Source organism: Dama dama, chromosome 1, assembly GCF_033118175.1.
Source record: "Dama dama isolate Ldn47 chromosome 1, ASM3311817v1, whole genome shotgun sequence".
Lineage (NCBI taxonomy): Eukaryota > Metazoa > Chordata > Mammalia > Artiodactyla > Cervidae > Dama > Dama dama.
In genome coordinates, this window is record NC_083681.1 from 35959730 (window position 1) to 35974392 (window position 14663).

The 14663-nt window shown below is 34.8% G+C and overlaps 1 protein-coding gene across 1 annotated transcript in view; it reads left to right on the forward strand.

The window, feature by feature from the left end:
- The window catches only part of PIK3C2A (phosphatidylinositol-4-phosphate 3-kinase catalytic subunit type 2 alpha), a 105388-nt gene that overhangs the window by 72479 nt on the left and 18246 nt on the right, over positions 1 to 14663 (forward strand). The window contains exons 14-20 of the mRNA XM_061146702.1: positions 5988 to 6099; positions 6491 to 6636; positions 8859 to 9047; positions 9513 to 9606; positions 10102 to 10196; positions 10549 to 10729; positions 13816 to 13920. Coding sequence (XP_061002685.1) covers positions 5988 to 6099; positions 6491 to 6636; positions 8859 to 9047; positions 9513 to 9606; positions 10102 to 10196; positions 10549 to 10729; positions 13816 to 13920 — 922 coding nt within the window. The remainder of the gene's footprint in view (positions 1 to 5987; positions 6100 to 6490; positions 6637 to 8858; positions 9048 to 9512; positions 9607 to 10101; positions 10197 to 10548; positions 10730 to 13815; positions 13921 to 14663) is intronic.

Sequence of the window (14663 nt, forward strand, 5' to 3'; positions counted from 1 at the left end):
CAGTATCAGTATTGGCTGGAGAATGGAATGGGGAAAACTGACATTCGTGATGAGAATAATGAGTTGTCACGTTTTCCCCAATATGATTAAAAGAGGTCATTTTAGAGATACAGAGAAAACCAAAGTTGTTCTGATGTCATTTGAACATATCTATATGGGTTTTCAAAGATTGTTCGCTGCTCACTGTTCCAGAAGAAGAGCAGCAGCCAATTCATTCTTTATTTTTTTCAATTCATTCTTTAATTGCCATTTATGAAAAGCATTAAATTATTGACATAATATTCATGGTCTTAGGCGTTCCTTTGATTAAAACAACAAAACTCCATTTTCTATCTTCTCATCCTTTGCCCATCCTCCTCCTGTTTGAGTGTACAGCTGCATATTATTCCCTTCTCTTTACCTGACTGATTTCCCTTTACTCTTATGGGCCCTGGGCCTTTAATCTTCAGAAGTCCCACATGTATTCAAAACTTGCTGATCCTTATGGTAAAAGAAATTCCTTTTGAGCTTTGTGTCTACTAATAGCCTTTGGGATAGTATAATCTACCTGGCTTTTCAGCTGACTGTTTTGATTTATGTTTTAAGTAACAATATGTTCCTTGAGACCATGAAGCATCTTCTTAAATGAAAAGAAAAATCATTGACTTAAGTTTGGGATGCTTGATATAGAACATGATAACATTTTGGAGAGTAACAATGGACATTATCATATTGGAGTATCTAAGTTCTGCAATCAAGTTACTGTGTTTAATAATAATAATATTAGTGTAATAACAAAAACATAGCATTTACTCTATGCAAGCTATTAGTCTGAATGCTGTATACATAGCCTTATATACCTCAGAACAACCCTATGAAGGTAGGTATTATTATCCCTTTTTACAGAGGGGGAAATCAAAGTGGTTTGCCCTTGGACTCTTAGTTAATAAGTGGTAGAATTGAGTTTGAATCTAGGGAATCTGGCCTCAGGGTCTGCATTCTCAACATTAACCTATATTGCCATTCTCAGATTTATTTGATACCATGATACATTTTTTTATTTAAAATGCACCTTTGAAACCATTTTGGGAAATGATTTAATAATTGATCTTTTTAACTTACAAGAGCTGCTGGAAGATCCTCTGGAGAAGGGATAGGCTATCCACTCCAGTTTTCTTCTGATTCCCTTGTGGCTCAGTTGGTAAAGAGTCTGCCTATAGTGCGGGAGGGAGACCTGGGTTCGATCCCTGGGTTGGGAAGATCCTCTGGACAAGGGAAAGGCTACCCACTCCAGTATTCTGGCCTGGAGAATTCCATGGACTGTATAGTCCATGGGGTCACAAAGAGTCGGACACGACTGAGTGACTTTCACTTTAACCCACAATAAAATGATTAAAAAATAAAAAATAAGAATGAAAAAATTCTGCTAATCTAGTTCTGCTTCTCTTTTCCTCTTAAGTGACATAGTTTGATTTTTCAGTAATCATTTTTAAAATCATGTGGTGTTTGAAACACTGACTTCATAAATTTTGTTTTTGAAATATTCTTTTCCCATATACTTAAATATAGCATTTTTTCATATATATTTTTTTCTTTTGTCTCTCCCCCTATATTTGAGAAGGCCATATAAGATTTTTTAATTATATACCTTTCATTGGGCTCCAATTTTATTTGACACCTGACATAATTCTGAACTGACAAACACTAGAGAAGAGCAGTTAAAGAGATTGCTATTAATGATACATGTTTAGAATTCCTTGCTAAATATAGTCCGTAACTACTCTAAAACATAATATTGGCCACATAAAGGAGGGGGATTGTGTTCTCAATTGTCTTTGATAAACTAGTGTCAGGTAATAGTTTTTAAATGTAACTGTGTCTGTCAATTTTTATAAGTGAGTCAGTTTTGAAAAACTTCGTGCTCTTGAAAGCAACAAGAATCTGCTTCATTCAAGGAGTACTGTCACTTTTTGCCATTTTATTTGCTTATTAATAAGTGTTTTTATTGAATTAACCACCTTCTTTCAAGATTCAAAAGAGTAAAGGGAAGGGCAGTTGACTTTTGTTAGACAATTAAATAGTTTACATGTATCCACTGCTCAGCTGTTTAAAAGAATGAACTGATGCCGTTAAGCTTGAGAGTTTGCCAAGCAGTGTAGTTAATCTAGATAATGTTAGGATTTAACATTCAAAAAATGCTCAGAAATTAAGAGGGAAGATGACTTTATATATAAATATTTATATATAAATACATAGAAACTGTGTTATGATTTAGTTGTGCTAGTGTGCTGTAGTATAATGATCAGAAATCCTGTGCTGTAGTATAATGATCAGAAATCCAAGAAATTTCGGTCTTGAAATTCTTTTAAAATTAATTATGTTTAAGCTACAACCTGCATACAGCCCGATGAAGTTATTATCATAAGAGTGAAATGATTTACAGGCATTTCAACCTCAGCAACAAATGAGTTCTTAACTCATTTTTAAATAAATGGAATCAAGCGTTTAACCTGCTGTTCCTTTATAGTTGAATTTCAGGATTACCAAATAATTGATGTGAGAAAGTTCTTTGTAGAAAAATTTCAGCTAATAGATGCAGAAAGAATGACAGAATATCAGAATTTTGCAACTTCTGTTGTTATTCAGTTGCTCAGTTGTGTTCAACTCTCTGCGACCCTATGGACTACAGCATGCCAGGCTTCCCTGTCCTTCACCGTCTCCTGGAGCTTGCTCAAACTCATGTCCATTGAGTTGGTGATGCCATCTAACCATCTCATACTCTGTCGTCTCCTTCTCCTCCTGCCTTCAGTCTTTGTCAGCATCAGGGTCTTTTCTAATGAGTTGGCTCTTTGCATCAGGTGGTCCAGAAGTATTAGAGCTTCAGCTTCAGAATTGGTCCTTCCAGTTAATATTCAGGGTTGATTTCCTTGCAGTCCAAGGGACTCTCAAGAGTCTTCTCCAGCACCACAGTTTGAAGGCATCAATTCTTCGGTGCCAGCCTTTATGGCCCAGCTCTCACATCCATACATGACTACTGGAAAAACCATAGCTTTGACTAGATGGACTTTTGCTGGCAAAGTAATATCTCTGCTTTTTAGTACACTGTTTAGGTTTGTTATAGGTTTTCTTCCAAGGAGCAAGTGTCTTTTAGTTTCATGGCTGCAGTCACCATCTGCAGTGATTCTGGAGCCCAAGAAAATAGTCTGTCACTGTTTACATTGTTTCCCCATCTTCTTGCCATGAAGTGGTGGGAGTGAATGCCATGATCTTAGTTTTTGAATGTTGAGTTTTAAGCCAGCTTTTTCACTCTCTTCTTTCACCTTCATCAAGAGGCTCTTCAGTTCCTCTTCGCTTTCTGCCATAAGGGTGGTATCATCTGCATATCTGAGGTTGCAATCCCTACTGAAATAATAGATTTAGGCCAGGAAATCTCAGTCTTGGCACTGTTGACATTTTGAGCCAGGTGATTCTTTGCTGTGGAAGACTGTCCTGTACATTGTAGGATGTTTGGCAGCACCTTTGGCTTCTGCCCACTAAATGCCAGTGGTACTCCCTAGTTGCCAACCAGAAAGTCTGCAGACATTGCCAGATATCCGGTGGAGTCAAAGGCATTCTTGGTTGACATTGATTTAAGTAATGATTTATTAATGCCTGTTTAGAAACCGTTGTGATTAACTTTTCTGGAACTTTATAATAAATGGTTTAGACTGATAGCACTTGAACAAATTAATTATCTTAACATTACAGAAGGAGAGATACACCAAACAATGCGTGCTTTATTTGATGCATCAGGAACTAGTAGTATACAATTCCAGCTGTAAAACATGATGTATTCTTGAAGAAGTGAAGTGAAGTCACTCAGTCGTGTCCGACTCTTTGCGACACCGTGGACTGTAGCCCACCAGGCTCCTCTGTCCATGGGATTCTCCAGGCAAGAATACTGGAGTGGGTTGCCATTTCCTTCTCCAGGGGATTTTCCCGACCCAGGGATCGAACCCAGGTCTCCCACGTTGAAGGCAGACGCTTTAACCTCTGAGCAACCAGGGAAGCCCAAGACGTATTCTTGCCACATCACTAACCTTGAATCAGCTCAGTCCTTTAGATCTAAATATTACAGAAAACATAGGAGATAAAGGGACATGCTAAAATGATACCAGAGGAATGCAGTCAGTAAATCCAGGATACAGAGATGTTTTCACAACAAAAGACTTGGATTATTCAACAAGTAACAGGAGATAAAAAAGAATAATGTATAGGTTAAAACAAGAGTTGGTAAACTTTCTGTAAAGAGAACTAGACAGAAGTAGTTGAGACTTTGTAGGTCATGTAGTCTCTGTCGCAACGACAAAAGCAGTGATAGGCAACATGTAAATGAATGAATGTGGCTTTGTTTTATTGAAAGTTTTCTTACAAAAGCAGGTGACAGTCCAGTTTGACCTTTGACTTAAAAGATACTTAAAAATACATATCACCCAACACACATATTAGACCTTCTTGCATCCTAATTCAAACCAGCTATTAAAAAAAATTTTAGAGCCAGAGAAATCTGAATGCTGATTGTGTAGCCAGTACCTTTGTTAAATGTATTATTAGTAATTTGGCTCTAGTGGGTCTTCGTTGCCGTGCACAGGGTTTCTCTAGTTGTGGTGAGCAGGAGCTACTCTTGGGGTGCGTGGGCTTCTCATAGCAGTGGCTTCTGTTGCAAAGCACAGGCTCCAGATGCCCCACAGCATGTATAATCTTCCCAGAATAGGGATCGAACCCCTGTCCTCCCTGCATGGGCAGGCGGGTTCTTAACCATTAGACCACTAGGGAAGTCCCTAGCTGATAACTTACAAGTAGTTATTTTTAATTATTTTGTTGTAATTATGTTTAAATAACAGTATTTATCATTTAGAGACTCATAAAAGTATATACAAATAAAATGATATGATCAGAATTTGCCGTCAGATAATCTAGCTGAGGGTGAGGGCGGCTCTAGAATAGATAGAATATAATGTGTGAAGATCTTTTTTTGGCCACCCCACATAGTTTGCAGGGTCTTGGTTCCCACACCAGGGCTTGAACCTGGGTCCCCTGCAGGGGAAGCACAGTCTACCAGCTGGCAGGGAATTCCTGTGCCAAAAACTTAAAAACCGTTAACCTGCTAGAGAAAACATAAACTGGAGTCTAGTTTTGGAAAGGATATTTATTACTTGAATAAAATGAACAAAGTTTGATGAAGTGTATAGTTTCCTACTTTTATATATCATGTTATTTTTCAGAAATTTCATCTGTGGAAAGATATATCAGTGTTTTTATTGGTAAATGTTTCTAATTTCAGTAGATTATAAATTGGTAGTTTAGGGCAAGGGTCAGCGTGCTCCAGCTCACTGCCTGTTTTTTGTTTTGTTAGAACACAGCACACAGTTTTAAAATGTATTATTCATGGCTTCTTTTGGCCCTGTAATAGCAGAGTTGAGTCTGGCAGATTGTATATAGCCCAGAAGACCCCAAATATTTGCTGTCTGGCCCTTTATAGAAAAAGGTTGCTGACTCCTGGTCACAAACAGGTTAAACTTCTCATCTCAAACAATCAGTACTTTGACACAAAGTAGATACTGGTTTCTTTGACATGTGTTTTTATTCTTATGGTAGAATTCAAGGAGCAGTTATGAAATCCAAACCACCACCTTGAGATATGTTTCTCTGTAGATGATGTTCAAACACTGTCTTATTTATAGAAGTTGTTTTGGGGACAGGTGACTCTGAGACTTTACCCATCTTTTCTTTTGTCCTGAGCCCCATTTCATCTTCCCTTCTTTTGTTCTAACTTCCATACTTCAGTACATTTACCTAAAGTGAAAATACACTATAGAGAGTGACTCCTTCTATTATGTTCTTTCTATATATAGGATGCTTAATAAATATTTGATTATTAACATTTCAAATTCATTATCATGTGTTGTGAGTTTTTAATTAATTTTTAAAATGAAAACCACAGTATTCTTCTGTTTACGTTCATGAAGGTTTTTAACATGTGGAACTAAGCTTCTGTATCTTTGGACTTCATCACATACAAATCTTATTCCTGGAACAGTCCCCAAAAAAGGATATGTGATGGAAAGAATAGTGTTACAGGTAATGATACTTCCTGACACATGGAGAGGTTTAAGTTTGAATTTCTTTATAAAGAATATATGTATACCATGGTCTCAGTTCTTACTAAAGAAGCCTAATTGATCTTGTTTAGATCTTAGGATCTGTATTTAAATGTTAATAAGACATTTCCTATTTCTGAGAAATAGTGAAAGATGCACTTATACCAATCCCACGAATATATGTGCTATTGAGAAGTACTAATAACGGTAATCACTCTTAATAAAAGGACAGAAGCATTAATTTAATATTTGATATTTTCACCCTTAAGGCTAAGACAAATCAAAAATAAGTAAATGTAGCAAACATGTGGACTTTTCAGCTGTAATTTGATCAATTTCTATTAATTTTTTTTTTTCTATTAATTTTTAAGGTTGATTTTCCTTCTCCTACATTTGATATCATTTATACCGCTCCTCAAGTGGACAGAAGCGTTATACAACAACACAACTTGGAAACATTGGAGAATGATGTGAAAGGGAGACTTCTTGATATTCTTCACAGAGACTCATCACTTGGGTATGCTCCTTTAATTCTCTTGCCTGATTGTCTCTTACAATGTAAAGTTCAAGTTAATGGTTTATTAAGTGTTCTGATTTAGTTCATGATTTAGCAATGTTCCTGATATGGAAAGTTTTCTCTTTCTGTTTTTAGTTGTATAAAAAGACTGTATAACTGCATAAAATTTATAAATTTCTGTAAGTCAAACTTTCTGCATAATCAAATGCAAATAACAGACTGGGGACTATAATCTATTTCCTTAATATATGAAGAACTTTTTTATGTAAGTAGAAAAACTGACAACACAGTGATAGACAAAGAATATGAATAGGTTTTTCTTTGGAAAAGAAATACAACCCTTTTAAACATCTGAAAAAAATGTTTAGCCTCTCAGTAATCAAAGAGTCTTAAATGAATACAAGATACCATTTCACACATCAGACTGTTGAAAATTAAAATGTCTCATTATATGAAGTATTGATAGAATACAGAAAAATAGGAATTACACTGTGGGCAGAACTCTAAAAGCTTTGGGAGAGCAATTTGGCAAAGTCTATTAAGGTCACAGTGTCCATAATCTGTGACCTAACAATTCCACTTCCAGTAATAGCATTATTTTAAAGAAAACCCTTTTATATTTGCTTGTGGAGACAAGAATATTCCTTGCAGTATTTATTTGGGTTGTTGTAAAAATGGATATACATGTTCATTAATGGGTTAAATTATGGTACATTTATCTAACATCACTATGTAACTATTAAGAATGAAGTTATGGCTATTATTAATATATAAGATATTAAATGAAGAAAGCAAGTACGATAGTATGTATAGTGTGTTCAGGTCACTTCAGTCAGTCAGTTGTGTCCAACTCTTTGCGACCCCATGGACTGCAGCATGCCAGGCCTCCCTGTCCATCACCAACTCCTGGAGTTTACCCAAGCTCATGTCCATTGAGTCAATGATGCCATCCAACCACCTCATTCTCTGTCATCCCCTTCTCCTCCTGCCTTCAATCTTTCCCAGCATCAGGGTCTTTTTCAGTGAGTTAGTTCTTTGTATCAGGTGGCCAAAGTATTGGAGTTTCAGCTTCAACATCAGTCCTTCCAATGAACACTCAGGACTGATCTCCTTTAGGATGGACTGGTTGGATCTCCTTGCAGTCCAAGGGATTCTCAAGAGTCTATTCCAACACCACAGTTCAAAAGCATCAATTCTTTGGCACTTAGCTTTCTTTATAGTCCAACTCTCACGTCCATACACGACTGTTGGAAAAACCATAGCTTTGACTAGACTGACCTTTGCTGGAAAAGTAATGTCTCTGCTTTTTAATATGCTCTCTAGGTCGGTCATAACTTTCCTTCCAAGGAGTAAGTGTCTTTTAATTTCATGTTACCATTAACATAAAGAAAGAGAATTTGATATATACACCTTTGTATATGCTTCTATAAAAATAGACTAACTCTGGAAGAATATACTAGGTGAGGCAGTTGCCAGTGGGAGAGGAATTGGAAGGAGAGAAACCTAATTGTGTGCCTTTTTGCAGTATTTAATTTTTTTCTTCATATTCCACATGAATACATTTCAATTCAGTTCATGGATTATAAACACAAAGATAGATAGATGGGTAGAGAAATAGTGAAATATTTCATTCACATAAGCATTTGTCATTAAGAGTGAATTCAAATCTCCAGAACAAGTTTTTATTTTTAATATTCCTCAAATGAACTCTATACTGCTGCTGCTGCTAAGTCGCTTCAGTCGTGTCCGACTCTGTGCGACCCCATAGACGGCAGCCCACCAGGCTCCCCCGTCCCTGGGATTCTCCAGACTCTATATTCATCGTCTAAAATTTTGTAGTAGTATTTGATTTTGACATCACTTTTGATTTTACTTATATAAAATGATGAAATCCTTGCTGTCTCTTAGAGTAGGTTCTCCTTATTTAACTCTAATTTCTAGTGCCTGGCATCTGATTAGAGCTCAATTAATTTTATTATCCGAATTATCCTTCAGTTTCTTAACTAAGACTCTTCTCTCAAAGCAGAATGATTTCTTTCTGTGCCCCAAATTAGTGGTGTTTGATGACATTGCGTTTTTCTATCCCAAATTAGTATTAATGATTCTACCAAGAAGTGGCTATCCTAAAAGGAATGAATTTCTCCTTTGTATTTTTAATCATTGAGATTGTAACTGTCGTTATGGTATCACTGAGAAGTAATTTAATTGTATTATGTATTTAGACTCTCTAAAGAAGATAAAACCTTTTTGTGGGAGAAACGTTATTATTGCCTCAAACACCCGAATTGTCTTCCTAAAGTACTTGCAAGTGCCCCAAACTGGAAATGGGTTAATCTTGCCAAAACTTATTCATTGCTTCAGCAGTGGCCTCCATTGCATCCACTGACTGCCTTGGAGCTTCTTGATTTGAAGTAAGTTAACTGTGGTTGAATTTATTTGTTCTGTTTTATTGTTGTCAATTTTTCTGGGAAGATATTATTTAGAGGGTTAGTTCCCTTTGTTTTAATGTGAAAGCAGTGTAACATAAGTGTGTAAATGCATATTTCTATAAACACATCTTTTGTGTTGAGGTTATTAAAAAGGGATGTCATATCACTGAAAACTAATCTAGAGAGGTTGTAAATTTTGAATAATTTGTTTTATTTTTATGATATAGGTCAGAATTTATTTTCATGATCTTAAAGATTTCTAAATAGTCACAAAATTGGATGTGTGTATGGGACAATATGATTTTTTCCTAAGAAAAAAGATGAAATACATTGCTTTTCAATAGCTATCTGAGCATTCTTTGTCAGGAATAAATTGAGATTGTGTCTTCAGAAAAACAGGTTCTTTAGAAATCACTGTCAAATCTTAATTTTGTGGTATGCTTCTAGATTTGCTGATCAGGAAGTGAGGTCCCTAGCTGTGACCTGGATTGAGGCTATTAGTGATGATGAGCTAACAGATCTTCTTCCACAGTTTGTGCAGGTGAGTTTTTTACTAGGTTATCTACCCTTCTTATGCTCAATCCAGTTTTTATGAGTAGGGAAGGATCTTGTTAAGGGATTTCCTTTCTGTTTTGATTAAAAGTATTGAATACTTCTGTTCAGTGGGAATGTTAAAGTGCATTGCGTTTGAATTTAGTGTGAAATTTTTTCTACTATTGTCAGCTGCCTTGCTTGAATACTATATATATATGTACCTAGAATTTTAATTATCAGAATAAACCAGACTTGAGGTTTTCTTTCTTTTTTTTTTAAATTGGCCACTTAAACATAGCTAATGAATGTTATTCCCAAGTCTGTGTACTTTTCTGCTTGATTCCATTAATTTCACCTAAATTAATCTGTTTCATTTTTATCAGTATCATCTTTTCTCAACAAGAGTAACCCTTGATTTATATAGTTTATATTTTGATAATTTTATCCTAACAATGTAGAATGGGTTTGACAACTACTGATTCTTATTTTTCTTTGCATGTAGGCTTTGAAATATGAAATTTACTTGAATAATTCATTAGTGCACTTCCTTCTGTCCAGAGCATTGGGAAATATACAGATAGCACACCATTTATATTGGTACGGTTTAAATTTTCTTAAGTACTTTATTTCTGTTCCTATTATTTGTACAAATGACACTCAAAGTTTAAACAGTATGCTCAGACTATTTGCTATTGATACCAGATGTTTTATTGAAGTGACTGTTGTAAAGAAGCTGAGTTTTTATATCTTTAGAAATAAAACCAGAAGTAACAAACCCCTCTATTGCAGAATTACTCGGCATGTTAGAGCTCTGTAATATTGAGTTTTTCTTGCTTGTATAGCTTAAAATTAATTCCTAGATACCACAAATTAAACTTTTTAAATTGAGTTTTGAGAGACATTAATCTAGTTCTTAGAAGTGACTGACATAAATGTTTTGCTGTATTAGGCTCCTCAAGGATGCTCTGCATGATGCACAGTTTGGTGCCCGATATGAACATGTTTTAGGTGCTCTCCTCTCAGTAGGAGGAAAAGGACTCAGAGAAGAACTTTTGAAGCAGACAAAGCTTGTACAGCTTTTAGGAGGAGTAGCAGAAAAAGTAAGACAGGCTAGTGGATCAGCCAGACAGGTATGTACCCACAGAGGGAACATAAATGTTTTGATGTTAAAGAATCTTTGCAGTGCTGACAAGTTAAGCTTTTATTCTTTTTCAGTAGACATCCGATAGAACTCACCTATGCTGTCTTAAGCAGACTGAATTCAAAGGTTGCTTAAAATCTATTGGAAAAGATTTTATATCCTAACTCATTTCCCTTTCATTTCCATACTTATTAATTTCTTTCCGATCAAAATTTTCTCTTGAGTTTCTTTCTCATTGTTTTGCTTTTTAACTTTTTTGTGATTATAAAAGTAATAAAAGTATGAATTGATGCTACTGTTTAAGAAGTTCAAATGAATAAGCTTATAAGCTTACAGAGTAAAAAATCAGGACGTTTCCAGTTTCGGTTTTTCCCTGTGGATATCTTCTTCATATTTTATGTCCTGCTTGGTCATTTTATATGGCTTTTCACATATATACACTTAAGTATATATACAAATTTTTGGAGTTAAAAAATTATAATTATAGAAACATATATACATATATATATATTTTTTAAGCTAAAATTCACTATTTTAACCAAAGTGTACAGTTCATTGACTGTTAGTACATTTACAGTGTATTGCAGTTACCACCACTATCTATTCCAGAATATTTTCATCACAACAGAAAGAAAGCCTATGTATACCCACTAACCCCTCACTCCTTATTCCCCTGTCCTCCCAGGTCCTGCTAAGAACTGATATGCTTTCTATCTCTATGGATTTACCTATTCTGGACATTTCATATAAATGTAATCATGCAACATGTAGCCTTTTGTGTCTAATTTCTTAGTCTAATGTTTTAAAGATTCATTTATATTCTAGCATGTGTATTTAATAGTGTTCCATTGTGTAAATAATAGCACATTTTCTTTATCCATTCATCTATTGATGGACATCAAGCTTGTTTCTATTATGTGACTATTACTGAATGGTGCTGCTGTGAATATTTGTGTGTAAGTTTTTTGTTTGAACATCTGTTTTCACTTTGCCTAGGAGTAGAATTACTGTATCATATTACTAATTCTATGTTTTTTGAGGAACCACTGAACTGTTTCCTAAAGTAGCTTCACCATTTTATAATTCTGGTATAATACTAGTAAGGTATGAGGATTCAGTCGTAAAGAATCCGCCTGCTAATGTAGGCGATTCAGGAGACATGTGGGTTCAGTCCCTGGGTCAGGAAAATCCCCTGAGAAGGGAATGGCTGCCTACTTCAGTAGTCTCCCCTGGAAAACCCCATGGACAGAAGAGCCTGGCAGGCTACAGTCCATGGCTTCCCAAAGAGTCGAACGTGACTTAGTGACTGAATGACCAAAAAAAAAACAAATGAGGGTTTCATTTTCTCCATATCCTCACCAAAATTTATTTTTAGTTTTTTTAAACTATAGTCATCCTAGTGGGTGTGAAGTGGCATCTCATGGTGGTTTTGATTTGCATTTCCCTAATGTCTAATGATTTGGAGCTTATTTTCATGTGTTTGTTGGCCATTTGAATATCTTCTTTGGAGAAATTTCTAAGTCCTTTTTAATTGGTTTGTCTTTTTGTTGTTGAATTGTTAGAGTTCTTTGTGTATTCTGGACATTATCAGATAATACTGTTTGTAAATATTTTCTCCCATTTTGTGTATTTTTATTTCTTTCATAATGTTCTTTGATGCACAGAAGATTTTAATTTTATGAAGTCTAACTTTTTTTTTCTTTTGTTGCTTGTTCTTTTACTATCCTATCTAAGAATTCATTGTCAAATCCAAGGTCACAATGATGTACACTTATATTTTCTAGGAGTTTTATAAGTTCACTTTTAAAAAGTCTTTGATCCATTTTGAGGCTATTTTTGTTGTTTGTTTGCTTTGTTCTATGAGCCGAGAGTCCAACTTCATTCTTTTACATGTGGTTGTCCAGATGTTGCTGCACCATTTGCTAAAGGCTGCACCATTTGCTAAAGGAACTGTTCTTTCCTATTGAATAAACTCCGCACCCTGGTTGAGAATCAGTTGACCATAGTTGTATGGGTTTATTTCTGGACTCTCAGTTCTGTTCCATTGATCTATATGTCTGTCTTCACACTATACTTTTTTCATTGCATAGCTTTGTAGCAGGTTTTGAAATCAGAAAGTGTGAGTCCTCCGACTTTTTCTTTTTCAAGGTTGTTTGGCTGTTTGGAAGTCCCTTATAATACTGTATGAATTTTAGTATCAGCCTTCCCATCTCTGCAAAAAGAGCAGTTGGAGTTTTGATAAAGATTGTGTTGAATTTGTAGATCAATATTTGGGAAATATCACAATCTTAGTAATAAGTCTTCTAGTTCATGAACATGGGATATCTTTGATCTTTCATTTCTTTTAGCAGTGATTTTTTTTTTTATTTGTAAATTGCTGCTTTTTTTTTTTTGACTTGGAGAATTCATGTCAGTACATTTAACTATACTTTTTGTTTCTTAATGAGAACATAGTATTACAAGGTATGGTAGCATAAATTATGAACCATTACATCTGTGCAGGTTGTTTATACATTTTTTTTTTCCTGAACAGTTCTGTGATGAACTTGAATATGTGTTTGCCCCTTTGCTAGTATTCCTTTATAGGATAATCATACAGATGAAATAATTCAGTCAAGAGCTATATACATTTTAGTTATAATAGTTTATATTAAATTGCAATATCAAAAACAAAACCAGTGACGACCCCACTCCCCACCAATAGATAATGAAAGTATCTATTTCCGACCCTGTTGCCAGCACTGGATGTTATCTTAAATTTTTCATCTGTTAGATAAAAATTGGCATCTCATTATTATTTAATTTCTATTTGTTTATTTGACTGTTAGTATTAACAAATATGTTAAATATGAGCATATGTACTTCCCCCTTATGGTTATAGTCTTTGCTGTAAATTTTATTTTTATAATAAAATTAACTTTCTTTAGCAACAGCTGTTTTTGACCACATGACAATTGGTCATTTAAAAAACTGGGTCAAAAGAAAAAAAAAATCGGGTCCACATCATGTTTTTATTATCTGAAAAATAGGTGTTCATTTTCATTCTGTACTTAAAATATCAATTTCTTTTCCTAGGTTGTCCTCCAAAGGAGTATGGAACGAGTACAGTCCTTTTTTCTAAGAAGTAAATGCCGTCTTCCTCTCAATCCAAGTCTTGTGGCAAAAGAATTAAATATTAAGGTGACATAAAATACTTTGGTTCATATTACATTTTCAAATATTGTGTAATAAAAAGGCAGGTGGGGCAGGTATGCTTAAGGCAAATGCAGATAAAGTGCGTTAAGTTGGTTATAAGTACTTCTGGTTGTGTTTGTGTAAGATCTGTTTTTATCTCAGTATATACTTATCTAATTACCATTCCTGAACAAAAAAGCAGAGTGAAATTATTTATTGAATTGAAATAAATTATTTTTTGCTATGGTATAATAGTTGCATATGTTATAATTCCAATGGTAAAACTCCCCAGTCACAGGTAGGCAGTTTTTTAACCTTCCTTGTGAATGGACGTGTGTACTCTTCAGAGGTTTATAACACTTTTTAGAGTCATTAAAAAGTAGTCATAATCATCAAATTTGAGTAATTGTATTTTTAATTGGGCTAATAATAATACAAATAGTGGATTTTTCTCTCACATGAGTTCAGCAAAAGCAACCGGTTAATTTATCCATTAGAGTCTGTTATTTTGAAAGGAGTCTCAGATTTAATTTTTTTTTTAAGTTGACATATGGCTACTCTTCATTGGACTGTAACAGTGGGTGACTGGGTTGTATAATTATGTCACTGAAGGTGGGGGTAGCGAGGATTACATTTTCCCTTGGGATTTTGTTCATTGTTTTCTTTAAATTACTCTCACAGTCTTAAATTAGTTTTTTAACCAGTTTAATTTTAAATTTGATGTCTGCTAATGAATTTGTTCAGTTTAG